This window comes from Calypte anna, chromosome 10 (assembly GCF_003957555.1).
Source record: "Calypte anna isolate BGI_N300 chromosome 10, bCalAnn1_v1.p, whole genome shotgun sequence".
In the NCBI taxonomy this organism is placed as follows: Eukaryota; Metazoa; Chordata; class Aves; order Apodiformes; family Trochilidae; genus Calypte; species Calypte anna.
In genome coordinates, this window is record NC_044256.1 from 11,554,287 (window position 1) to 11,580,102 (window position 25,816).

The window sequence follows — 25,816 nt, forward strand, 5'->3', positions numbered from 1 at the left end:
ACCATATGCAGAAAGGTGTTGGGGAGGACCTGCCTGTACAGTTAGATTTACCATATTCAAGAACTGGTTAGAACATGCTGTAGTGTTGCCTTAGGCTAAAACACATTCTCCTATCAGCACGTATGCTACTGTGTAGCAGTACTGCATAAATAGAAAAAAGAGTTTTAAACAGTAGAAATCAGGGTGCTTTTTAAAAGAATGTACTGGATTATTTATTAAACAAAACCTATAAATTACTATCTTAAAAGGCAGGGTAAAAAAAAAAAAAAGGGAAAGAAACCATGTTCTTTGTAGATGTGAAATGTGTTACTTGCCTACATTTGACATCAAATAGCTTTCTGTTGTGAATCTTTAAAAAAAACCCCACACAGTAGATGATAATTTTTATTAAAGACAGAAGTTGTGATTCTAACAATAAAATCTCGTGTACAGTGCTAGTGAACTAATACAGACTGCATTGTTTACCTCTGGAGATTTTCAATGATACAGGATGTTTGGCTTTTTGTAGCACTGCAGCTACCACCACCAAGCAGTCCTGCTTGTCAGTGCATGCCTGTGAGGACATCGTGTTTTCTGCATCTACTGCTACTGTGTAAATGAAAACCCGAAATACGCACAAATGCTTGTTGAGAGACACGCTCAAAGAGTGGAAAAGAAATGTGATCAAGGCTGGATTTAAGGTTCTCGTGCCCTGGTGACAAATGACAACCCTGAAAGTGGGTGCCTGGACTTGTTCTGTGGTGCCGCCTTCTGGCTGATCACTCAAGAAAAAAATAAGTCAACAGGACCTGAGCCTGGAGATAACGTATCCAGGAAGATGAAATGGCATTCCAAAAAGTGCATGGATAATTCCTCCCTAACTCAAATTAAAAATACTGCAAGAAGCAGAGTTCTGTCAGATGGGGTGGCGTGAGCCCCGTGTCCCCCTCAGCCAGGAGCGCTGCGCTGCTGCACCACATGGGAACCGCAGTTCTGTGCCCTGGACCCAGTGGGTCTGTTTCAGCAGAGACTCAAAACTGCAGTTGCGTGCTATCGGTGAGGTGATGTTCACTCTTAGGAATCTGGTGACTTGTATTTGCTCCAAAGCAAGGGCAAAAATCCAATGGATTTGTAAACAATGCTGTTACAAGTATTCATCTGATTAAGGATACCTGATAGGCATCATGATCTCCAAAATAAGAGCAGAATGTTGTGACCTATACATTTTCCTGAAGGATGTAGATTATGGGATCTATGGTTTACAGTAGTACCAGATCTGTGACTTGGGATAGCTTTGTGGTAAATGTGATCATTTTGCACTATTGAAACAAAACTGGGAAAACCTTTGAGAGGCTGGGATGTCAGGTCCAGAGCTGTCCGACAGAGCAGCAAGACCCTAGGACCATTTTGAAGTTGCCATTTTTATCAAATCCTTGATCTATGATCCCAAAGCGTAGCTAAAGCCCCAACCAGGGGGGAGGCAAGGCAGGAAAATCCTTGCTTAGTAAGAGCACCCTCTCCTGGGAGCACAACCGGGAATCCAATCAGCCACGAGGGGGAGAGAGCAACCCTCGCCATCCTGTGGCGAAAAACGCCCGAAGAAGCCCAGCGTGCTGAATCGCGATCCCCTTATTCCTTGAACAGCTTTTAGGGCGGCTCTCCAAGCCCAGCACAGCTCGCCTCCCCCAGCCGAGGGCGGCGACCGTGAGAGCAGGCAGAGCCCTGCCCCCCCCGCCGGGCGGGAAGCAGGACGGAACATGGCGGGCCCCTCCAGTCCTCGCTTCCCCCGCCTTTCCCGGAGCCGCCGCGCATGCGCGATAAGTGGCACGCAGGCCGTATCCCTCCGCCGAGCCCCTTTTGTCGGGGATATTTGTGTAATAAGATAATACCTGCACCCCATGGTAAGTTCCCAGCGCCCCTCGACCGCCTGCCCGCCGGCGGCCCCCACCGCCTGGCCCCGGGCGCGGGCTGGCGGGGGGCCAGCGCTGCGCGGAACGGCGCCCCTCCCCTCCGCCCGCCGTGTCCCTCCGCCAGGCGCAACGGGGACTTTTGTGTGGGGCTTTTGGGCGCCGATGAGCGGCGGCCTCCGGCGCCCCTGGTTGTTGTCGCGGCGGCGGCGGTCAGGCCGGCAGCACGGTAAGGCCCCATCCCCGCGCCCCGTCTCTCCCTCACCCCCCTGGGCCGGCCAAGCTTTTCCAGGTCAGTCTGCGCCTTTGTATAGGGCCCTGTTACCGGATGTGGAAGTTGATCTCTTCGCTGGTAAAAAATAATTCCACTTCCCCCGGAACCCGGCGCCGCGGCTCCCTCCGCAGCGCCCAGCCCAGCCAGGATTTCCTGTTGGGGAGAGCGGGCGCACTGGCCGGCCTTCCGGGGACCCCGCCGCGCGGGGGGCGCGGGCAGCGCCGGTGGCGGCCTGGGCCGCGGCGGCGGCCTGGGCGGCCCGCGGGGCGCAGGGCGCGGCCTGTGGGGCAGGGGCTGCGCCGGGGTCGGGGGCTTTGTCGGGGCTGGGGGCCGCCGTGCGGCCGGCGGAGCGAGGGGATGGGTCGCCTGGGGGCCCGGGTGCCCGTGCCCGCCCGGGGCGGCTCCTTTACCGCCGCTGTTCCGCAGGCCCGGACTAGCGCGGCGCGGCAGGCGAGGGGCCCAGGCGCTGAGGGGCAGAGCGGGGCTCGGTTGGTCCCGCGTCTTTTCTTTCCTGCCGAGCAGCCCGGTGTGGTCCGTGTGGGGACGGTCACGGACCTCGCGTGGAGCGGGATGGCCGGTTCCTGTCACGGCCCGGCGCTCCCCGGGTGGCGGAGGTGTGTGCCCGAGCTTGGCGCCAAAGGTGCCCTGAGGAGAGGCAGCTTCGGTGGGAGGAGAGCGCTTCCCCCACTCTGCCGTGTCCCTCACCCGGAGGCTGTGACTCTTGATTTGGGTTCTTAATAAAAAGGACTATTGATGGGAGCATAAACGTGGGACAAGATGTGTTACTTCTGTTTTCTTTCCTAGTAGTCGAAAGTAGTTTCTGTTGGTGAGAAGCTGTCTGGTAGCACGTTGGTGAATTCCCCTGTGGGAAGTCTTGCGTGCTTGAGTTTCTAACTTAAAGCAGTTGTATGTTGTCATTTAACCTGCTTATTTAAATAGCTTTTCTTTAACGGCAAGTACTGCATATTAGAGTTAAATGTGCAAAAAGTTGTGAATGCACACCTTGGAGGACTTTAGTTTTCAAAGAAATTATTCATGACTGCGGAAGTTATAGTAAGACCAAGCAGTTCAGCTCAAGTGTGAAGGCACACAGAAATATTTGTAAGGCTACATAAATCTGCCGTGTAAGGGTAAGAGTATACATCAGCATAGAGTAGGTGTAGGCTTTTGTTTGTGACCCACTTCCTCTGCTGAAAACTTCTAAGGTTTTTTTTGGGAAGTGTGTGCTAGACAGAAACACTGTCTAGCAGACAGTTGAGGCAGATTCCTGATAACAAAAGAGATTCTTTAGTTAGAAATGCTCATAATTTTTGTTTGAGGATATTTTCCTAATTCCATCTAATCTGAGACATGCTCTTCAGGTTGTAGTGCAGTTCAAAGACTACTTCACAAGCTCTTAGATTCTTCATGTCAGCCGTAGCTGCCATAATGTAAGTGTTTTGGTATTTAGTGTCCAACTTATCTGTGAAAACTTTGTAGCTTGTTGGCAGTGCCCACCTGAATCTTGGTTGGTGCCAGTTGTTCACCGTTCTTGCATAATACTTTTCACATGTTGCATTTTGTTGAAATAATGGCCAAATCTGTGGTTTTTTTAAGGATGAGATCTTTCTACCATCTGCATTATTTAATGGAGTTACATAGATGATTGGTGCTATTTAAATTAAAGTATGAACCCGATTGTCAGACCTGCATAAATACAGGCTTGACTTAATCAACAAAGTGTTTGCTTTTCTGCTCTCTTCTCAGACCAGGTTTTTCTCATCTCATGTATGCATAGTCCAGCATGAAGGTCAAATTGCTGTTTAAACAAACTAGAGAGACTTTAGTTACAAACACAACACAGAGGAAAACTGAAAACGCTGGAAATAAAGCCAACTGCTATGAATGCATGAGTGTAATTTTCATTGTCATAATAGGAGTGTGGATACTCTATGATATTTGTATAAAGATTTGAAGAATGATGTGAAATCATTGTCAACATATGCTTAGAAGGATGTGATTCCCTTAGAAAACAGTACAGGAATTTTTTGAGTTTTTTTCTTATAAGTCACTGTAATTACAGGTCAAAACTGTAATTGAAAGATTTTTTGAGGAATTGTTCTGAGTTTAAGTATTGCACTGCTACATCAGGATGTTAAAAAAAATAAGGTGATCCTGTTATTTCAGTTGTAATAATGATATAAGCTGAGTGACTGATGAAAGAGTTAAATAGTTACTGCTACTATTTGTGTACTTAATACTCCTGACCTTAGTATGGCTAGGCATATAAAATCAGAAATTGCTATTCTGCATTTCCAGCAATACTGTGCAATGTTGAAATCAGTAGGATAACATTTCAGAAGATCAGTTCTGGGGAATCAGGTTGATGTTTTTGAAATGGGGGAAAGAAAAAGACCTTTTGAAAAGGGCATTCTTTTTCCAGACATAATAGGTGTGAGAGGTGATGGGTCTCGATCTGCCTTCCAAGCATTATTCTGCTGCATGTCACTTCAGTAGAGAAACCTGTTCAATTAGATTTTTATGGAACTTTGTTCTGGGGTTTTAGAACTGATTGCAAGTCGTTACTGTAGATATGGTGTATATTGATTAAGGTTACCTTTCAGTGAATTGTAGTGGTGCAGTCCATGGACTTCTCAAGTAAGTGTGTCCTGTAGGAGCGTGCTTTTGTAGAAGTACACTGGCAGCTGCTTGCTCTCATGTTACCAGGTGTGTAACAATTGCTCTGTGCCTGTTGATTTTAACTGGCTGATGTTCACCACTGCAGTGTTAGAAGGGGAATGAAGGCTAGACCCAGGATCCCTGGGTCAGGACTCAATTCTGACAGGTGCTGCAGTATTTTAATCCAAATTTAATCTTTCTTTGGTCTGCAGACTGCTGTTCTATTGTCTGTAGGCTGTGGCGTGGGACTTCAGCATTGCCAAACTGCATAATTTTCAGCTCCCCTGCCTCTGCCCATAGCCCATTTTGCACACAGTTTCCCCCAGACTCTGGTCAAGTGCTGTTACATACCCCTCAGTAACAGCATGGTGTAATGAGTTTCACAGTATGTATAAAACCTTAAATAGAAGATGAGTACAAAAAAGCAGTATGATTTCCTATTGAACAGAAGTAAACCAGCAATAATAATTTGATGTAATTTTTAATTTGCTGTTCATTGCAGCATCTGGCTAATGATGCTGTACAAAGTACATAGCAATAATAAAATGTGGAAGTTAGAGAGTGTTCAGTGCTAAAAAGCCCAAACCCAGCTGAAGCTTTTCCCTATTTACTCAAGTGTAGACAAAACTCTTTGTTCACACAGTTGTGTAGGAGCTGTTCAAACTCTGAAAACACTCAGATTGCCATAAGAATATGTATAATAGTCTCAAGACTTCATTTTGGAACCAGTGATGTTTTTATTGTGTGAAAGAATCCTCTTCTAAAGCATTACCCAGCTCTTGTGCTAGCCAAGAGTAACACTGAAGTAACACTGAAGTTTATCTTCTAACACTCTTCAGCCAGGTTGATTTCTAGGACTCCGTGGGATAGTAGTAGTACATAGAACTTGAGTACTGCTTTGAAATGGGAATATTATTTCCATTTTGAATGTCTTTTATTGTACTATATATAGAACTTTGCTTGTGATAATATCACTGTGCTGTTGTAGTGTGACTTAAATGATCTCAAGGGACCAGCTGTAGAGTTTTTTTCTGGAAAGGGAAGAAAGGGAAATTCTGACATATAGGGAAGGGCTGAGAGAACTAGGTTTGTTCAGCCTTGAGAAGAGAAGGCTTAAGGGAGACGTTACTAGCATGTACCATCACAGAAAGGGTGGCTACCAAAAAGATGGACACTCCCTTTTTACAAGAAGTAATATGTAAAGGGCAAGGAGTAACAGGTAAAAATTGTGGGGAGATTCAGATTGGACTCCAGAAGAAAATTTTTCACCGTGAGAACAATTAGAAATTGGAATAATCTCCCAAGGAAAGTGGTTGATTCTGCTACACTGGACAGTTTTAAGACTCAACTTGACAGGGTGCTTGGCCACCTCATTTAAATGATATTTCTACCTAGAAAGCTTGGACTAGGTGATCCTTGAGGTCCCTTCCACTTGGCATTCTATGACTCGATGGCACTGCAGACCCTTCTCAGAATATCCCAGTATTGGCAGAGGAATGGTATGAGGGGAAAGTGTGGGACATCTTACTACTCAAGGTTTACCTGACCTTACAGTACTTGTCCTTGGAATGGTCTGACAAGTAGAAGTCAGCTTTGGGTTGGCTGCTCCTGAGAAATTCTGTGAATGCTGGTATTCATTGTTTAAAAGTGACTAAATGTGCACAATTCTTGTTGGAAATGCCTCTTCAGCTGCTGTTGTTCATGCGCTATTGACATGCAATATTATTTTTGAGTTCAGTGTAGTTTTGCTTGGTTTTCACCTTTCTCCCACTAGATGGCCCTTGCAGGCTTTCAGTTTCCCTACATGAATTGAAACTTCACTTCTAAAATAAATGTGAATGATCTGCCTTGATTGAAACTTTCTTTACTGAGTGTGGTAAAGTGCTGCTTAGTGCTGCATTGGAATGAGAACTGATGGACTGTTACTCTGACAGTGTCTTCAGCAGTAGTGGTTCAGAAAGACTCTAAAAGGGTGTTGAACTCAGGCTTAAGTTTGTCCCTAACATTTCCTGAGGATGAGACTTGTGTTTTGCAGGCCACCATAACTGATTTTTTTTTTCTGCTTAGTTTTGCATTTTATTTCACCCAGGTGGATGTGGTTCTGAATAGGTGTAGTTGTTAAATATACACATTGTAATTTAATTACCTATTTTTGTTGTCTAACAGACATCAAGTATATGCTTGCTATCAAGGCTGTCTTTTTGGTTAGTGGAGAGAGACAGCTGTGCACAGAAAGCAGCTCTTACCATCAAGGTGGTTGGACAGTGAAGCAAGGCTGAAGTTGTGGGATGTTTATTCACAGAGACATTCAGAACTCAACAGGACCAAGCGTTGCACAGCTTGAGCCTGTTGGGCCACATGTGACTGGAGATTGAACTAGGTGATCTTGAGAGGTCCCCTCCAGCCTTAATTATTCTGTAATTCCAAAAGGAGGCTTTATTAGTTCATTTTTCCTACTGTCGTTTAAACAAAAATAAATAAAAGGAAAATGAGCTGTTGTTTCTGAAATTCCTCCTAACTTCAGTGTTTTGCATTAAGTTCTAGCTTTTCTTTTGCTTCTGAGGACCTTGCTGTGGTGGTATTAGACCACCAGAAAAACTGTGTGTGTCCAAGTGTGCTTTTTTCCTCCTTATATAGCACCCCACTGCCTCCCTAACAAAAGGAAAAAAAAAAGTGTCATAAAAGGGAGTGCTGTATTCCTATATTCCTTCATTTCACTGCTGCACTTGCCAAATGCCCTCTTTCTCCTTTTTATTGTTTTATATCATTACTCCTAGAAGTCTCCCTTTAACAGGGATACTAGATTTTCTCTTACTCCTGTTTGTCTTCTGCTGTTTCTCTTTACAGAAAAAGAGTCAGCTGTTGTCTCTTCCTGTGCTCCTTTTTTCCTTCCTTTTCTTATTGTCAATATTTGTCCTTTTCCTGCCACCTTCCTTCTCCTCTTCCATTTTCTGGCTGGAGACAAATCAACATGTCCATGTGTTCTAGAAGGATAGACATACATGGAGTGTTATTTTGGTGAAGGAGATATTGCTGCCTGCAGTCAGTTCTGTAGACAGAGGTAATCTGTCCCAGTTCATGGCTGTACTGATACATGTTGGAGTTCTGCATTTGCAGTATTTCTCTCTTCCTTTCTAATTACTTCCAAAGTCAGTAGCTTTCAGCTTATTGAGCCATAGACCACACTGATTTTTCCAGTGGAGTCGAATGCAGGGAACTTTCTAAGTGTGTTTGGTTTGTGATAGAAGTGTATGTTTCAGAAAAGAGAGTAAAAATTACCCTATTGGGGTTTCTCATTGAACTGACACACTTAAATTTTTTGTAGGAAACAGGCTGCCTGGCCTTGTAACTGCTATATTAGTAATACAGCCTTTACTTTACTTGTGGCTGGAAACCAAACTGGTGTTTTCTTAGCATCCTGGTGGTAGAAAACTGGTATAGGACTAAAACATTAAAGATGTGTTTTGATTAGTAGTGTGAATTATAGTTTAGTTTTAAACTTTCTTTATCCTGAGCAAATTTAAAAGCAAGTATGAAATAGAGTGGGTTTGAAAAGATGCCATAGTAAGAAATTTTGGTTGCAACAGAAAAATAGGTGTCATTTGTCTACATATAGTTTTGCGTGTTCTGTGCGATACAGAACTTCTGTTTATAGGTTATATAGAGATGTGAAAGTTTTTTGGCTATTATCCTGGTCATGTCTCAATTTTTGTGTACTTAATGTGTTCCTGGTAACTGTAGACAGTTGAAGCAGGTAGTAATGTTTATTTTCAGGAAGACAGCTCAAATATATGATTTAAATAGTACAACAATAGGCTTATTGCATTGGGTTTTAGTTGGGAATATAGAAATTATATTTTAGAGTGAACAAAATGAAGTGATAGGGGTGGACAAGATGTCAGAAAGGTGTTGTGTTTCATCTCTGTTTAAATACATTTACATAGTGGTACCTCTTAAATACATATAGATATTCTGGGTAAGTGAAGGGGTAGTACCTTTGGGCAGGTGACATAGCCACAATGCAGTACTGTTAGAAAGCTGGACAAAGCTGCAGGAGGTTTTAAAATCAGGTGAGAGCTTCTAAACCTCTTTCTGCTGTAAGAAGTATGCATTCAGTTCAGTTTAAATTTAGTTTGATACAACTTAGCAGCTGCTGTGGTTACAGCATTGTAATACTGAAATCTTCAGTGTCAGTTCTGTTTGGCTGACAGAACTAATTCTATCTTCAAGATGCATATTGCAATCAATAAAGGTTCTCCTGGATAAAATACCAACTCCAGTTTTTTAAGTATTCAGCGTGGTTCAGAAATAACTATTAAAAAATTACAGTGACATTTGTGTACTTAAAATAATACTAATGTTCTTATTCTTTATATTCTTTATGTCCTTCACTAGATGTCACTAGTAGATTTGGGAAAGAAACTTTTAGAAGCTGCACGGGCAGGTCAAGATGATGAAGTTCGCATTTTGATGGCAAATGGAGCACCTTTTACCACAGATTGGGTAATGAAAACTTATGCAGTGTTTGCTAAATCCTCTTAGCTTTCCTCATCTGAAGAAGGAAAAAAAGGATTATTAAAATAAAGCATTTATATTGGCAGCTTTGGGAGCTTCATTGTGGAACTTTGTATTTGCATAATCTAGGATCTAATTAAAAATTGTGTTGTATTTCTTCATATGACTTCCTACTGATTTTAGTAACAGACTGTGAATGAGCTTGTTCTGGTGCCTTTTAAGATGAACTATGGAACAGCTGATGGCAGAAAGCAGCAATCATCCCTCTAGTTGTTGCATTTATGCTTTGAGTATAGTCAGAAGTTTGAATTAAGAAAGTCTCAACTGCCTAATACATACAGCTGAGAGCTCCCTGGTGCAGGAGTTCTGAATTGTCTTTTGGAGGAGTGTATTTTTTAATCTGTTTATAAGGAGGTCAGGTACCTAAAATTCCAGCATATTTACAAGCCCTTAAGAGCCTTAATCTGTTTAGCAACATAACTGTTTTGAGCAGGAGATTGGACTTAAACAACTTTCAGAGGTCCCTTCCAGTGTTGGTACAATTTGTTGACCAATGCTGAAATGGAGTTTGAAATACCATGCCTGAAAAACATAGCAGAGACCTCAAAAAATTGCTTCCAGTGGGCTGGTTTTAGTGTGTTGTCATTATTGAAACAAAAAACTGAAACCACAACTTTTTCTCCTCTTTATACTCTGTAAAAGCCCTGACAGCTTCTTCCCTTGAGACTGCAAGGGAAAATTATTTTGAAGTGGTAGCCAGCCACTTGAGTTTGATAGCTCCAGAATAAGAAATATTCATACTGACATCTGCTAAAATGTTGCTTTTTTTTTCTCTTATATAACAGTTGGGAACATCTCCACTTCATCTAGCAGCACAGTATGGACACTACTCAACAACAGAAGTGTTGCTGCGAGCAGGTGTAAGTCGTGATGCCAGAACCAAAGTGGACAGAACTCCATTACATATGGCAGCATCAGAAGGTCATGCCAGCATAGTAGAAGTCTTACTTAAGGTACAGACTGCTGTTGGAAGCGGGCATATTGCAATAGTGAATCATCAAATATTTGCAATTTCCTTTTAGTAATGAAACCAACATTGAAATGATAAGAGTATTTATGCTGTGTATGTTGGGTGCTTTTTTTTCCTATTAAACTGCAACTTATTTTATCATTAAATCATTGTGATTTCAGGTAAATTGTTGTTTCAAAATAGTACTAACTGCTAGAGAATGACATTTTGGGGCTTAATTCTATAACCAGCATTATTTGAGATATTTCTAGTGTCATAGTTCATGCAATGATCTTGTCTCTAGCATGGTGCTGATGTCAATGCGAAGGACATGCTCAAAATGACTGCACTTCACTGGGCTACTGAACATAACCACCAAGAAGTTGTTGAACTCTTAATAAAGTATGGAGCAGATGTCCATGCTCAGAGTAAATTTTGCAAAACAGCATTAGATATTGCAGTAGACAATGGAAATGAAGACCTCGCAGAAATACTACAGGTAACCTTTAATTCATTATGTTAAGGGAATGTGCTGCAAAGTACTTGTTTACGTATAATATATATATGTTTATATATTAATGTATCATCTCTGAGCCTGTATGTTGACTGATAATGCCAAACTTCAGCCTAGTTCATGGCATGAAAATGAGATGAATGTTAGTAAATATTAGGTGGCTGAAGAGCATTTTCACCACCTACAAAGTCAAGGTTAATTATCCTTTATTTTCGTAAATTTGAATGTTGCAGTGCACAGAGCCTTCTTAAGAAAGGTGTAAAACTTCCTACTCTTGACAACATTTTGTGTATACTGTGCTGTTCAGTTAGCTTTATAGATGGATATTGAGTTTCCTAATGATATGAGATAAGAGATGGCAATTTTTCCTGAATAGAAAAACTAGGATTGAATTGTTGAAGGAGTGACTGGGATTTGGATTATAATAGGTATTTTTACCTGTTTGCTCACTGTTCAGTAGTGTTCTTAAAGGCACATTAAATCCTAAGCATTATTTAGAAAATAATAGAAAGCAAACAAAACATTCTGCCACTGTAAAAGTCTTTTTTGCCCTGCATCTTGAACTGTATAAACTTCTGGTCTGTTCATCTAGCCCTGTCTTCATTGCAGAAAGAATATAGTAAATAAAAGCCAGTAATAATTTGAAGGCAAAAAAATGAAGGATGCCACCTACAATTCATGGCAATCACTAAGATGTTGGAGCCAATTTTCATGGCATGGCCCACAGTAGCCTTGGTTCTTCAGACCTCCATTTTGGAGTACATTTAGATGTACCTCAGCTAGTACTACTGAAAAAGGGCTTTGTCTTCATTTGATCTTCTTTGTTTATGGTGAATGTTGTGGAGAAGTAGCAGTATGTCATTATTCTCTTTAACTTGAAGAGACTTCTTACCTTTAGATTTCAAACATAAAAAAATGTTACTCGTGTGCTTACATGGAACGTAAGATGTGACATGGTATGTGTATGTTGCATGGGTATGAAGGAGATCCTCCCTGTTTCAATGAAATGTGCAATAATTCAGGTTCTTACAAGGTAAATAACTAACTTAGACCTGTAATTGGTATTATGTCATCATCTGTGTCTTCTAGATTGCAATGCAGAACCAAATCAATACGAATCCGGAGAGCCCGGACACTGTGACGATACACGCAGCAACACCGCAGTTCATCATTGGACCTGGAGGGGTGGTGAACCTAACAGGTCTGGTATCTTCTGCAAATACATCAAATGGAACAGGTATTTAGATGCCTAAAGGAAACCTACTGGGATTTTCTACTTTAATTGATTTTTCACCACTTACTGAAGAGGCTTAAGGAAAAGCAGTGGTAAGGACAGAGTAGTTACCATGTTCTTTTTCAGTGGTTTTTGTGTTGTAAGGATCTAGGTACATAAACTAACAGTCTTCACAGAGACAAATTATCAGAAGTTGTATTTGCTTAAAAAACTTGCCTCCGGAATAGCACTTCGGTTTAGCAGAAAGTTGCTGAGATCAGTGAGTGTTAGAAGCTTTCATATAAGAATAATAAAAAAATGGACTTCCCTGGTTTTAAATTTGTTAGCTAACTTATTTTTTTTATTCATCCTACTAGATGAATCAGGAGTGTCAGCTGTACAGTTTGGGAATTCATCAACATCAGTATTAGCCACGTTGGCAGCTTTAGCAGAAGCATCAGCTCCACTGTCTAATTCTTCAGAGACACCAGGTGAGAAAGCTAAGTCATTTAACCTCATCTAATAAACTAAAAGTACATAACTGGTGCTTTGTAGATAACAGTTTATACAGAAACAATATTACAATCTTCCTTCCTTTTTTCAGCATGAACAACATTTTTTTCTTTCACCTGGAAGGTTGCCAGATTCATATGTACAATTATTTCTTAATAAGATTTCTGGTATTTCTGGGCTGAATGTGAGTAGCATATTTATCTTGTTGAAAGCAAGCATAAGTCAGGGTGTTGAATTTACATCTTGGACTTCATACAGTCTAGTTGTGTTTGGTGGTAGAATATTTTCTTCAAATGCTTTTTTCTGTTAAACATTGGAAAATGGTCCTCCCATATTCTTTGCATATACTTTATCAGTAGTTTTCTTAAACCTTTTACCCAAAAGGCACAAAAAGATTTGGTCTTACTGTGCAGTTTGTCCATTTAGGATTTATAATAATTTTCTACAGTGCTATGTAGTGCTGTAGCCCTATTTCACTGGTTGGTGATGTGATACGTAGCAAGATGGAGATAGCAACTTTCTGTCCATCAAGAATTTATGATACTTATTGTAACCTGCATTTTTATGAACATGTTTCTTAAGAAATGCCTTTCTTGCTTTTTCTTTTTGGTAATGGATGATAAATTTTATGTAGCTGAGACACTTTGTGTGACCGAAGTGTTTGGTACTTAAAAAATTCACACAGAATTGTGCTTTACAGATAACACAATTCTTAAGGACACAATTTTCACTGAAAATGTAGAAGAAATATGTTCTCTGACTTTCTGGCATGACAGCTGCATCCCAGCATATAACTGAGTTTTTATCCTAACTATTTTGGTGTCCTGCAGGATTTCTTAATATGGCTCTTACCTTCTGCTACTTCTCAAAGTAGCATCTAAGTATTGCTATACAATTTTGACATTTAAATATTGCAAGTGGAAGTGTATGATTCAAAACCAGAATGCAGTGCCTTTTGTTACAGAATAACCTGCTGATCTATTCAGTCAATTAATGTATTTCAGTGAAGCTCAGATCTTAATTGCAGGAGAAAGAGATTTAAGAAGGGGTTACATGGGATTAAGCAGCATTAAATGTGTATCCAGGACTTAGTAGTAGACTTTGATAACTCACTGTTCTCATGATTCATAGCACTACCTTTGCAGTGTAACCTACATTGCATGGTGGGAAGATAAAAACTATTAGAGAGGAGGCAGGAGATGACAGACAGAAAGGAATGAGCTTGAAGTCTTGATGCAATAGCTTCCAACCTTCAATAATGCAGTTTGCATCATATCTAAACCTCCTGTTCAGTTTAGTTGTTCTGCTTTGGTTACTATGTAGATGTGTAGGCAGCCTTTCAGCATGTTACTATCTGCAATTTAATTCCTAGGTTCATGTTCCTTAAGTAGTTTGTAAAGTGTAATGAATACAAAATCAGCTTTCTGTCACCTCCTAATCAGTAGTGTCTTCAAGAAAAGAAAAAACAACAAACCAAAATATCACCACCAAAGCTCCCTCATTCACTTTGTACCCAGCTTGTAGAAAAGATCCATTCATAAATAGTCTCAAAAACTGTAGGACAGAGAATTCTGGTTTTGTCTCTTACCTTATAAGGCTCTTGTATTTTAAGACTGTATAAAGTTGGACAAAGCACTTAGGTTCTGCCTTTTATGTTGTTTCTGTCTTGTTTGGTTTTGTTTTTTCTTTTTCCAAGTTAACTAGGCAGAAGAGATCAAGGTAAAGTTAGTAAATTTTTACAGTTAAAACCACAATTTTTCTAAAGAAAGAAAGTGCTTCTTAGTGGCACTGAATGGAGTCAGACATATTAAAATTGCTACTCAAATGAAGTATATATGAAGCCATGGATGTTAGATAAAAATGTGGTGCATAATGAATGTATGGAACTCGGAGCTGGATTAGAGAAAAATCTTACTTGAGATGTGCATTTGGAATGCAGTATTTGTGTTGGAATTAGGCATGTGTCTTACTGCATGTGTTCTCCCCCTACACACACTGCAGAAGAAGGGGAAGCACATTAATACAGAGATTCTTGACAATAGTAGTACTGCTGTTTTAAATTCAGTTTCCCTTCAGCATAAGAAGTAGTGTGGTAACTAGTGATTATATGGATTTAGATATGGAAGGAGAGCAAGGAAGGAATAAGCACTATATTTATGGGGCTATTTTTCTTTTCTGTAGAATAACTTCTTTTTAGAAAAAAATTCTGTTTTTCTTTCGAGGTCTGCACAAGTCCTAATGTTTCTTTCCAGAAGCCCAACAATAAGTTTGAAAGTCAAAGGTTGGAGCTCTTTGCCACAGCAGCTAGTATTGGCACTTTTAACTTTGATTTTTTTGTATGTGTGTGAAAGTGATCTCTCTTACTGCTGAGCCTGTAATTGGAAGCCAAATCAAGTTCAATTCAGCAGCACTTACTCATGTAGGACTTACTGTTTTGGCTTACTGAATAAACACTCTCTGAATATTTAAGCAGTGCTATAGTATATTGATCTCTGAACATAAAGATCTTCATAAAGCAATGAGTCTAGTCATTATTTGTGTGTTATATTGTAATTAACTTAAAAGATGAAAGCTTCAGGGTTTTATCTATCTTCTCTCATCTCGAGCATCACAACACAGTCTATAGGGGTTTAATTTCTTCTCTGTAGATAGATTGCACTCTACTGCTATTTAAATCAAAGGCTTTGCTTTTACTCTGACAAATTGAAAATAAAATAGAGTTAGTCTACTTGAAATTCTTTGATTGTGCTACTATTGATCTTGCTCTTTGCTCTTGTTTTAAAAATAAGATTGGGAGTGTGAGGCCCCAGTTACAGTGCATAGTGCAAGCTGTGGTATGTGTTGTAGTTCTGAATGTAGTTTTCCATTGACTTACCTTTATTTATAGATAGAATATAGAACTATATATGTGGAATTTGAAAGATGTGAAAGAAACTTTTTTCTCAGCTCTACCAAGATGCATTTGAGATAATAAACCTTTATTTATAAATTGATTTAATTCCTTTACCTAATCTGTTGATAGTTGTGGCCACAGAAGAGGTTGTGACTGCAGAATCTGTGGATGGTGCTATTCAGCAAGTAGTGAGTTCTGGAGGCCAGCAAGTGATTACTATAGTTACAGATGGCATTCAGCTTGGTAATCTGCATTCAATTCCAACCAGTGGAATAGGGCAACCAATCATTGTGACCATGCCAGATGGACAGCAAGGTGAGTGAAAACTTGTACAGTTCAAGTTTGAGGAACTATTTCAGTTATATTAATAATAAGAAATTGTTAGGTGCAAATAGCTTGGACAATTATGTGTAATTATCAGTTTAAATACTTCTTTGAATGCTTATACTGCAAAAGGCTCAGACGCATGAGCTACTGCAGTTCACTGGATTGCCCACAAGTCAGCTGACTACATTGGGAGGAAGAATGAAAGAGCTACTGAACTATATGGAGAAGAAATGGGATGTATAAGGGAAAAGTGGTAACTACTTGATTTGCCTTCAGTAAGCTCAAATCTTGCACACTTGTTATGAAAACTTAGAAGGCAGAGTAAAACAAAAGCCTTCTTCCAATGCTTATGCTGTTGCTCTTACTGGAAATACTGTGGGGAGGTGAAGCTTGGGCTTAGAAATCAGGTGCAAGCCCCATGGAGTGTGTTTTTATCAGAACAAAATCCCAGTCTTACATGCTTGAGGTTTTAGAGTAGCAGTGGCAGAACCAGTGAGGCCAGGGTGACACAAATTGTCCTGTCGGGCCTTATGTACTTTGTGGAAGCTGCGTGTGTCCTGCTACTTTGTGACACGTATTCCCAGCAGTTTCTTTTAAAGATGCTCTGCCACAGAAGAGATTCCTGGAAGATTCCCAGTGTGGAGCTTAAATACTTGTACATTGGAGACAAATAATTTGATTCACTGTTTGTTTGAAGAAGTGCAGCTAGTTATCAGAAACCATGAATGGGTGTAGGTAATAAATGAAGAGCCATTTACAGAATTTATTTGCCAAATGGTTGCATTAGTAAATTAGGAAATTTCTTTAGACCCTTATTTTTTCCCCTCCAGTGTTAATAATTACTGGATATTTAGATTACCTAAGAAGTTTTAATTAATCAAAATGAAACCTAATTTTTTTTTTAGTATTTTAGTATTTTTTATTTAGTATTTGCTTAAGCAGTCTTATAAACAATGAGGTCTGCTACATAAGTTACAAAATTGATCAACAGGTAAGGGGTGCAATTCTTTATCTGTTTCTGTTTACTTCTTTATCTGTTTATTCTGTGAAAAAACTGCAACTATACTCCAGACTGGCAGTTCAGAAAGCATATCTATGTATGCTATCTATTGTAGACCTTGACAACAAAGAATTTTAAGATTCTCTGGTAATATACAAGCATCTAGAGTTTTCAGTTAATTTTCACTGTGCTGGCTTTATAGTGCATTTTATTAGATTGTGTTTTAATAAGGGATAATTACTTGATTTATTGCTGCTAACAAAGTAACATCATTATATTAATATTACATGGTAAAAAACTGTTTGAAGTGAATGTATTTATATGTACAAATATGTTTTCAGTATTAACAGTCCCAGCAACAGACATTGCTGAAGAAACTGTGATAAGTGAAGAACCACCAGTGAAGAGACAGTGCATTGAGATTGTTGAAAATCGTGTGGAGTCTGCAGAAATAGAAGTAAGGAGTATATTACGTCATATGTGCTAATCAGAGTGTTCAGCACTGAATATCTGGTTGTGTGTTTTTATAGTGTTCCTATAGTTTAATTTCTGTGTTACTACAGGATGAAGTGTGTGAAATAATAACTTGTTCCATCTCCCCTGTTACTGGAATTTATCTTTTACAACGTTGTTGTAAAAATAATGTAGGAGGGCTGTTTCCTTTATCTTCTGGTCATGCATGTAACAGTAACACTTGTTTAACTATATGGTAACTTAATTTTTTTTTTCCTTTAAGATCTCTAGCTAGATTTTAATACTAGGTGCTGATACATTATCGAGTAACTCGAGTCTTCCATTAGCAGTGAATGAGAGGACTGTACCCTCATCTTTCTGCTATGACCATATGCTTGTACTGATTGTAAGATCATATTTTTAGCAGTTTCCTTTCCATTCATGATACCTAGATAACTGTGAGCTGGAAATGTGAAACAGTAAGATTCTGTGTTTGTCAATTTTTATCTGCCCCATCCCCTTTTTTTACTATTTTTTTTAAATTCTGGAGCAGTTTACTGTTAGACATCTTCACATCATCCTGTTTGCTTTTTAAGTTGTAGTACAAAAGACCTAACAACATTGAGACAGTTGTTTTGTTTTTTTTTTTTTGTATATGACAAATAGGTGTAGGTGTTCAACTTAAACTTGTAGCTTTTTAAATATTATTTACATCCTTCTTTGCTGACCAATTTTGATCAAAAGTTTATGAAAATTACTGTCTGCCTTGACTAGTTCTCATTTTGTCAACGCCATGGTATTTCTTTTATCAAATATTGTATTTTCCAACTTCTGTTCATATTATTGAAATGTGCCTGAGTTCTTTTTATTGTACATTGTGTTACATGTGATCCATGTCTAATAACAATAATTACCACCATCACTTGTTTTCCCTGTCCCTAAGTTGTCACTTCAAATACTTTGGCCTTGGCAGCTTTGTGGTCATTAAAGCTTAGCATGACAGTTGAAATTTTCTTGCTGCATTTTTTTAAAGAATGTATGACTGTTGCAATAAAAGCATTTCTTTTGTTCACACTTCTGAACATCTGCCTGAATTATTCCTAAAGGAAATTACATTTCCTTAAGTATTTTAATAATTCTGCTAGATGCAGGAAAAAAAGATCTAGGTTAGTTAAGGAGTAAATCAACCTGTTTGTAATTGGAGATAGCTGGTATAGCAGTACAAATAATTATTTGAAGGGGGTTACCAGTTTCAATGTATTTTAAAGACACTTATCAAATATTGAAATTAGATGGTAAAAATGAGTAATTTTTTATTACTGTTCAGTGTAAGTTTGGATGATCGACTTTGTCCCTGCCTGTGCAGCTGGAAATGCTGCTCCCACAATTTGGTAAAGAGGGACATTAAAGAAGTTGCATTCAAGTCAATTCACTTCAAACTTTGTCATCATAGGAAGTCGTGTCAATGCTTGAACTTGGAGGGAGTGGGACCCCTCCTCATTAAATTACTTTTTAAGGTAGAAAAGCTTGATTGTTTGGCTTCTTTGCCTCACTGGTGTTTCATGCATCTGTGTCATTATAACAACTTGATTCAAGGCTGAGTGCTTTCCTCAGCTCTTTTAAATTCATATTGTGTATGAACAAATCTGAGTTGGACATCATCTCATTCATGTGAAGTGACAAACTTTCCTGTGATAGTATTGTAAATGACTAAAACTGCAGTGGTGTTGCTTTAAATTTCTCTTGAGTCTGTTAGGTTCAGATGCTTTAGCTCATTTTGAAGAGTGGTAGCAGTTTTCCTAAACACTCTGATATTTTAAACATAGGATGGCAGCAGAAAACCCCTGTCACACATGTACTGTTTTCACTTTCATGCATAATTCATTAACATACCATGATTTTTATTTTCATTCTTGAATTCGACTGTCTTTCCCATGTTGCTTTTTTTTGTTATAACCAGGACATTGATTCCATTAAACTAAAAAAAAATTTAAAATTGTAAATTAATTATTATTAACTTAATGTGCTTTTTCTGTTGTTGAATAAGAATGCTTGGCTGTTCTTATTGTAAGTACATAGACTGTTAAGAAAAGTTACATGTAATGGTGAAAATTCCCTGATAAAATAGGAGATTTCTCAAGAGAACTTATGATTGCCCACTTTGATTCTTAAATTTTTTCTATTTTTTGTTTGGGTAAGTTTTTATACTGATACAAAAGGACTTCAGATAAGTAGAGCAACTTTCAGTTGTGCTCTAAAACCTTCTGGACTTGATGAAATGAATAGACCTCCCTATCCTAGATATCAAAGTTAAGGAGCCAGTTTTCACTGTTCAGTCCACTGTAGATCTGTGTTGCTCCTCCCAAAGCCTTGGTTTCTTTCCACTCTCTAATTTAGTTTACTTAACCTCTGTTTCTTAACTCATTCTGTTTACATTAGGACTGTGACTATCTAACAACCACACCTATTAGTTGCTGGACTAATCTACATGCTTTGAATTGCTGTCAGCTAAATACTGGTTTTGTTTTCTTGTCTCTGCACCAAGACTTTTATTTTTTTCCTATTCCTTCCCTCGTGTGTAATACTCCTTATGGATATGTGGCTCCATTTCTGTCTTTTGTGGGAAATACTCACAAGATGTGATGTTAGAACCTCTGCACCTCCAAGTGTTTGTAGTCTCCACGCTCTCTGTAATGGTGGCAGTTTCTTACTTTTTGTAGCACACTGCAGAACCACTGGCCAGTGAGCTGCTGGTGGTTCTTACTCTTCTGCAGCCCAGTAGATAGAGCAGCTTTGTGCCAGCAGTATATTTCCTAAGTTTTTAATGTGACAAATTCATGAGATGGATAATGTCCAGCTCCATATAACCTAGAACTGTGTGACATTCATGATGTTACTAAAAAAGCAGAATCCAGATTTTCAGAGGTGAAATCTGAATTTCCTTTTCAAATAAGTAAGTAATACCAGATCATGTTATTAGCATATGCTCCAAAGGAAGCAAAACCCCAGCCTAGCTGGCTTCCTTCAGCCCTAAAAGCCTTATGTAAAATCAGGTTGCACTCACTGGAGTTTGTTCTGTTCTGTATTACAGCTCATCCTTGTAACTTGTTAATAACATCTCTCTCTCACCTGTTGTTTTTGCTGTGCAGATGCTGCTGTTAGCAATGATCTGATCACCTATGTCATTATATTCCAGCACATTCAGCACAGCATGTGACTGCTAATGTGACTGTGAAAAGTATTGAAAACAGTACCAAGTAGCAGGGAGGCAGAGTATTTTGTATTTTCAGGCTCTGACCATGAAAATATGTGAGTGCATCAAGGAGGTGAAGAATAGGGATGCTGTTATGGAGGGTGTGGAGGGAGAAAGTTTTAACAACTGTTTGAGGTGTTAAACAACAATTTGATACTGAACTGCTGGGGTGGGAGTAAGATGAAAAGGCAACTTATTTTCACTGGGCTTCAATTTTTACATAAAGATTTTTGGTTTTCCAGGAGTTAGCTTGCTTCTCTGAGAACCTCCTTCCTGTGGCTGCTTAAGAACTAAGGCAGAATGAATTGAAATGAAGTACTACCTTACTTATGATGCACTCTAATGAAATAGTATTTGATTGAAGATCAAACCAAAAATATTTTCCAAGCAAATTGCTTTTTCAATTGGGCTCAGTGCAGCATCAAATAAAATTAGAGTACCTGCGTCACTGGAGGCAGAATACATTCTCCTTAGTTCCTGTGGCAGCTTCATACAAAGTGGCATTTCCCATACTATTTTGCTTGGAAACCATTTTGTATAAACCTGTGTGCAGGATGCAGCCATAAGTTACTCGTTTTGAACTGAAAAAGCTTATCTAGCTAAATGGATGTTAATTAATACAAATGTGTCTGGTTTGTGTGATGTCAACATTTCAGTTCACTTTCCTTAGAAACAAGTTCTGTGTATTTTCAGTTAATAGGCAGCTGTTAGGTAACAGGTTTGGGTTATACTGTCAGATTTAAAAATACAACAGAAAGGGGCAATGCTGATAGATTGGATTCCAGTCCTATTAGAAGCTGAATTGAACAAAAAAATAAAAAGGTGACAAATGGAATTGAATCATTGGATAAATGTTCATGTACTAAGCTAGTGTTTAATTACCATGTTTTTACTTTTTTATTTCCCTCTTTTTCCATGAAGATGTGCTTGGTATCTTTGCAGCTAAAGAAACTTGGGTTTGCTATATTTACCCTTGAAGCCTTATTGTGGGGAGTTATCTGCTGTGATAGTTGATGTTTAATTTGCACAGCAGCATTCTTATAGATTTGCCAGAGTAAGAACTCAAGTTTCTACGTGATACTCGTTAAGAAAAAGTATTTGCCATTTTAATTTGTACTTAATGCATGTTTGACAAAATATTGCTGGTTCTGTTTCTAATAGGAAAGAGAAACTCTTCAGAAACAGCTGGATGAGGCAAACAGAGAAGCACAAAAGTATCGTCAGCAGCTTCTAAAGAAGGAACAAGAAGCAGAAGCCTATCGGCAGAAGTTAGAGGCAATGAACCGCCTCCAGACTAATAAAGAAGCTGTTTAATAAAGCATGAACATACTGCAAAGCCTGTTAATTTCAAAAACCTGCAGTACAATCTTGAACTGTACACTGTATAGGTACAGACCCAGGATTACATGGTATAGAAGATGCTACAAGTTGATAACTGGACTTTAAGCCGTGAGCTCTGGTGGATTTCTTGTAACATAAAAAACTCTGAATTTAGAAATTGTGCAAAGTATTTAAAATGAAATACTGTAAATAGTTGTTTTTTTTACAGTTTCAAAATGAGTTGATAAATCTTTTTGAAGGGATCCAGAAACATGAGAAGCCAATGTTTTTGTGAAATTTTTGATTTTAGTATGAATCTAACTTCTGAAAAACAGAACAGTTTTAAGGGTGATGTTGTTGATTTAAGCTGACAACTTGAAAATTAATTATGTGACAAAATTAATTAACAGCTATTTCTACATGATAACAACTTAAAATTCTCTGAATAAGACATTTCCTGGTGGAAATCTTTGTACAGCTTTAAGTAGTTGTCTCAGATTCTCTGAAAACCATTTTTGGTTTTTTTTTATTTTAGGCGGTGAAATTTTTATATTTAATTTCAGATATACCCAAGTAGATTTACATGTATATGAAGCTAATATTTTTTAAACTTTCAGTTTGTACATATGCTGCATGTTTTTATAATTTCTACTCATACATCTTGCATAGGTATTTTTCAGCAAAGATGAGAAAAATGTTTAGCTTATAGGTCACTTAAAGTAAGCTAGCAGCCAGTTTTACTGTAGATGGTATATTTGCTGGAAGAATGTAATTTGTAACTAAAAAGAAGAAAAAATCTCAATTAACATATTAGAGACAATTTAAAATGTGGTAGTGGAGACACTGAAAGTTCACTTTCTGTCTTACAGTTTTCCTGTACAAATATTTTGAAGTTCAGTAAGGAACAGAAAAGAATGTCTCCACTGAAACACAAATAGTAGTTTTTTTAGACTATTCCTGTTGATCTCTTTTCCCCAATAGCCTTGAAATTATTTCAGTGATACATTTTTTCTAAACAGACTTTTGCATTTTAATTATGCAATTGGACAAGTAATTATTTTTAAGTTGTAGTGATGCTTTCCTTTCCTAGCATCATTGTTCTTCACTGTGATACTGTATCTGTGTGTGTCTGTGCAGTGATCTATTATGCTTAGGATTTATATAGCACGTTACATCTTCAGAGCATTATAAAACCTTTCAGAGAACCCTTACTGTACTGCCTGAGGCAGGTAAGTGAGTGTTACTGTCTCGTTTTTATAACTGGTATAAATGCAACACAAGGAGTGTTAAATGAGTGGCCCAAGACCACGTGAATCTGTGGTAGACCTGGGAAGAGATCTCAGGAGTTCCTGGCTTCTAGTCCTGTGCTTAGACTGAGCTGCCTTAAGATTGTTCAGTGCTATGTTACATTAAATTTTGAACTACTGTGCGGATTCCTTTTTTGTAAGATAAAAGCTCTTTGTGCTTTGCTTTGATGTTTCATGTTTCACTGCTTTTATGGAATTGTTTATATAAACTTAAGCAAAAAGTCTAGTTTACCTATACTGTACACTGAAGAATTACCCTTAAAACTGTACTTTGGCCTACTTTTTCTATTTTACAATTAAATATCTTTTCCACATATAGTGTAGAATCAATTCCATTTCAATAATTTTGTTTGTGCATTAGAAGGTCAAAGCTGTGCTGTGTTAGGCATTTAGAAAAATATGGAAAAAGAAAAAAACAGTTCTTGTCTTAGAATGGCCTTCAAAGGTAGGAGGGTGGCATGGGAGAAGAAATACATTACACAATGAGAAGCAGAAATCTTCCTTCTTCCAACTTTGACTGGAATTTATAGAATTGGCAGTTAAGAAAATATTCTAACTATCCTGGTATTGGTATAGAATAGGATTCCAGCCAGCTAATTCGACCCCCCCAAAGAAATAAAAATATAATAAAAAATGGGAAAGCTATCATGGTGGATTTTAGAAGAATGATTTTCAAGGATATAATCATGCTCATTCTGGTACTAGGGCATGCAGCAAGCTTTGTGCAGTAACTAACTGGGAATTACTATATTTTAGGGTTTTTTTGGTTTTTTTTCTCAGAAACTCCCCATGATGTTACTAGTGAATGCAAGCTAAATGTGTTTAAATTAGGAATTGCTCCAACTTAATTATTCTGTGATGAAAATAATGTTTGTGTCCTTGCATCCCACAAACTTCAGTTTAATCTCTGTGAACTCCTAATAATGATAAGAACTGCAGCGTCAGTCTGAGTTATGACAGCAGTCATGTTCGTGTCCAAGTGGAGAATTTCCCATGGTTTTGATGGAACAGACCTTTGTTGCAAGCAATGAAAAGAACGTTTTCTATTAATTCTGCTTCCTGTGAGCAAATATTGTGTTCCTCATTGTCTGTGACAAAATCCTTCCAAGTGCAGGGTAGCTATAGAAAAAAATTATTTATCACCAGCTATATTTACACTGCCCGTAGCTCATTATCACCTATCTTACTGTAGTTCTGAATAGGACCTGCTGTTTGTTCTTATCTGTGCAGAACGAGAAAGCAGCTTGATCAAACTATTAGCTGTGAGCAAAAGGCTTGGGGTGTATGTCATGTGGAATATTTATTGTGTAGTATCAGCTCTGAAAACATTGTCAGAAATATTGCTCCTTATTTGCTGTTCCAAATTGAAATCATATGTGATTAGGTGCCAGCTTTCTTTGAGCAGGCATCCAGATATTAAAATAATGTATTAGTTATTTGTAATAAGATACAATCACAGTTTTGTGGGGAAGTCTGAGCTCTTTCTGAGTTGGTTCTGGGCTTAATGTTGGCCCCTTCTCACCTTTTTTGTTCCCCTTTTCAGTAGCATTTACAGTAAAGCCAGGAGAAGTTCCTAAATTGATACTAAGTGTGTGGGCAGCTTGGTTTTTTCTAATGTTTCTGGAGAACTGAGATAAAGCAGATGAGTATGTATATGGTATGGGGCTTTTGTGCACTTCTTGCACTTCTTTTAATTCCTTTATCGCTTTTTTTTTAAAAAATCTGTATATTAATCTTATGTGTGTGTATCAGAGCATCTTTGTCATATCTATGAAACAGTTTTTTTTCTCAAGTATCTAATCTCAGCAGAAGCTAGGAAAGATTTGCACTCTGTTCTGTAGAAAGCATGCTGTGGAGGCAGACTTAGCAACTGCTTGCATTAGGCTGCAGTGTAGTCTATGAGGCAGAAAATTAAAGCTTCCCTCCTCAGTTCCCTCCTTAGTGATGTGATCAGAGAAACTGCTGTCATGGATTGGGCATAGGGTCTGCCCAGCCTGGTGTCCTGTCTCCAACAGGAACAGCCCTCAGCAGCAGCCTGGAGTATAGCAAAAAAAAGGCAAGCATATATTGAGCTATGTAATGATTTCTCCTTCTGGTGCTTAGTTCCTAAGTCCTACCTCTCTCTTTTTCCCAGGGCTGCCTGGTATCAGTGTAGAGCAAGTGAGTTCCTTCTGATGAAGATGAAAAGCACTGAACATTGAGTACACTCTCAAAGGTTGTGCTGCCACAGACAGGTCAGGATGTGTTTTCAGATCCTAAAGCTGGAATGAGGGGGAGGCTGTTCTTCCACACAGAGCAATCCAGGTGGAGGACTTGGAGGGATTCTGGAGATACAAGGCCAAATCCCAGTGCTTATGCATATCATACATGGAAAACCAACCACAGTGTGGGGAAAAATACACATTTTCCCAGCTCAGCAATCCAGAGTGATGTGAGTGGAGGAACATTACCCTTCAGTGTAACATGGTTTGATCTGAAAGAGCAGGAAATCCACAAAGAAGAGGATTATTGCTGCTTTGTGTTGCAGTTCTGGAACTGGCAATAATTGTAATGCTTTTCCTTCTAGCTGCAAGGGACTGTAAGCATAGGGGCTGAAGCTTTATGGGGGTGCAGAGATACTCTCTGCTTGGGAAAACCGAGTCCTGCAATTTTCAGTTTTCTGGGAAAAAAATTCCTACCCA

At 38.8% G+C, this 25,816-nt stretch overlaps 1 protein-coding gene across 5 annotated transcripts; it reads left to right on the forward strand.

The window, feature by feature from the left end:
• The first annotated feature begins 1,704 nt into the window (after positions 1–1,704).
• On the forward strand, positions 1,705–23,449 carry GABPB1 (GA binding protein transcription factor subunit beta 1). Of its 5 annotated transcripts, none has more exons than XM_030456926.1 (9): positions 1,705–1,880; positions 9,214–9,321; positions 10,179–10,346; positions 10,647–10,841; positions 11,946–12,057; positions 12,447–12,560; positions 15,605–15,790; positions 17,144–17,259; positions 21,670–23,449. In XM_030456926.1, the coding sequence occupies exons 1-9, from the start codon at positions 1,878–1,880 to the stop codon at positions 21,820–21,822; spliced, it is 1,155 nt and encodes a 384-aa protein (XP_030312786.1). In that variant the 5' UTR covers positions 1,705–1,877; the 3' UTR covers positions 21,823–23,449. The 5 variants fall into 5 exon arrangements, with proteins under 5 accessions (XP_030312786.1, XP_030312787.1, XP_030312788.1 ...); XM_030456927.1 differs by lacking the exon at positions 1,705–1,880 and adding an exon at positions 1,998–2,115; XM_030456928.1 differs by lacking the exon at positions 1,705–1,880 and adding an exon at positions 2,126–2,178.
• The last annotated feature ends 2,367 nt before the right edge of the window (positions 23,450–25,816 follow it).

What these genes read in the sequence shown, in the direction of transcription:
- GABPB1 (XM_030456926.1), top strand. An exon ending in ACCTCGCAGAAATACTACAG is followed by an intron (nt 10,842 to 11,945) that starts GTAACCTTTAAT and finishes TGTGTCTTCTAG; the next exon opens with ATTGCAATGCAGAACCAAAT. An exon ending in CATGCCAGATGGACAGCAAG is followed by an intron (nt 15,791 to 17,143) that starts GTGAGTGAAAAC and finishes ATATGTTTTCAG; the next exon opens with TATTAACAGTCCCAGCAACA.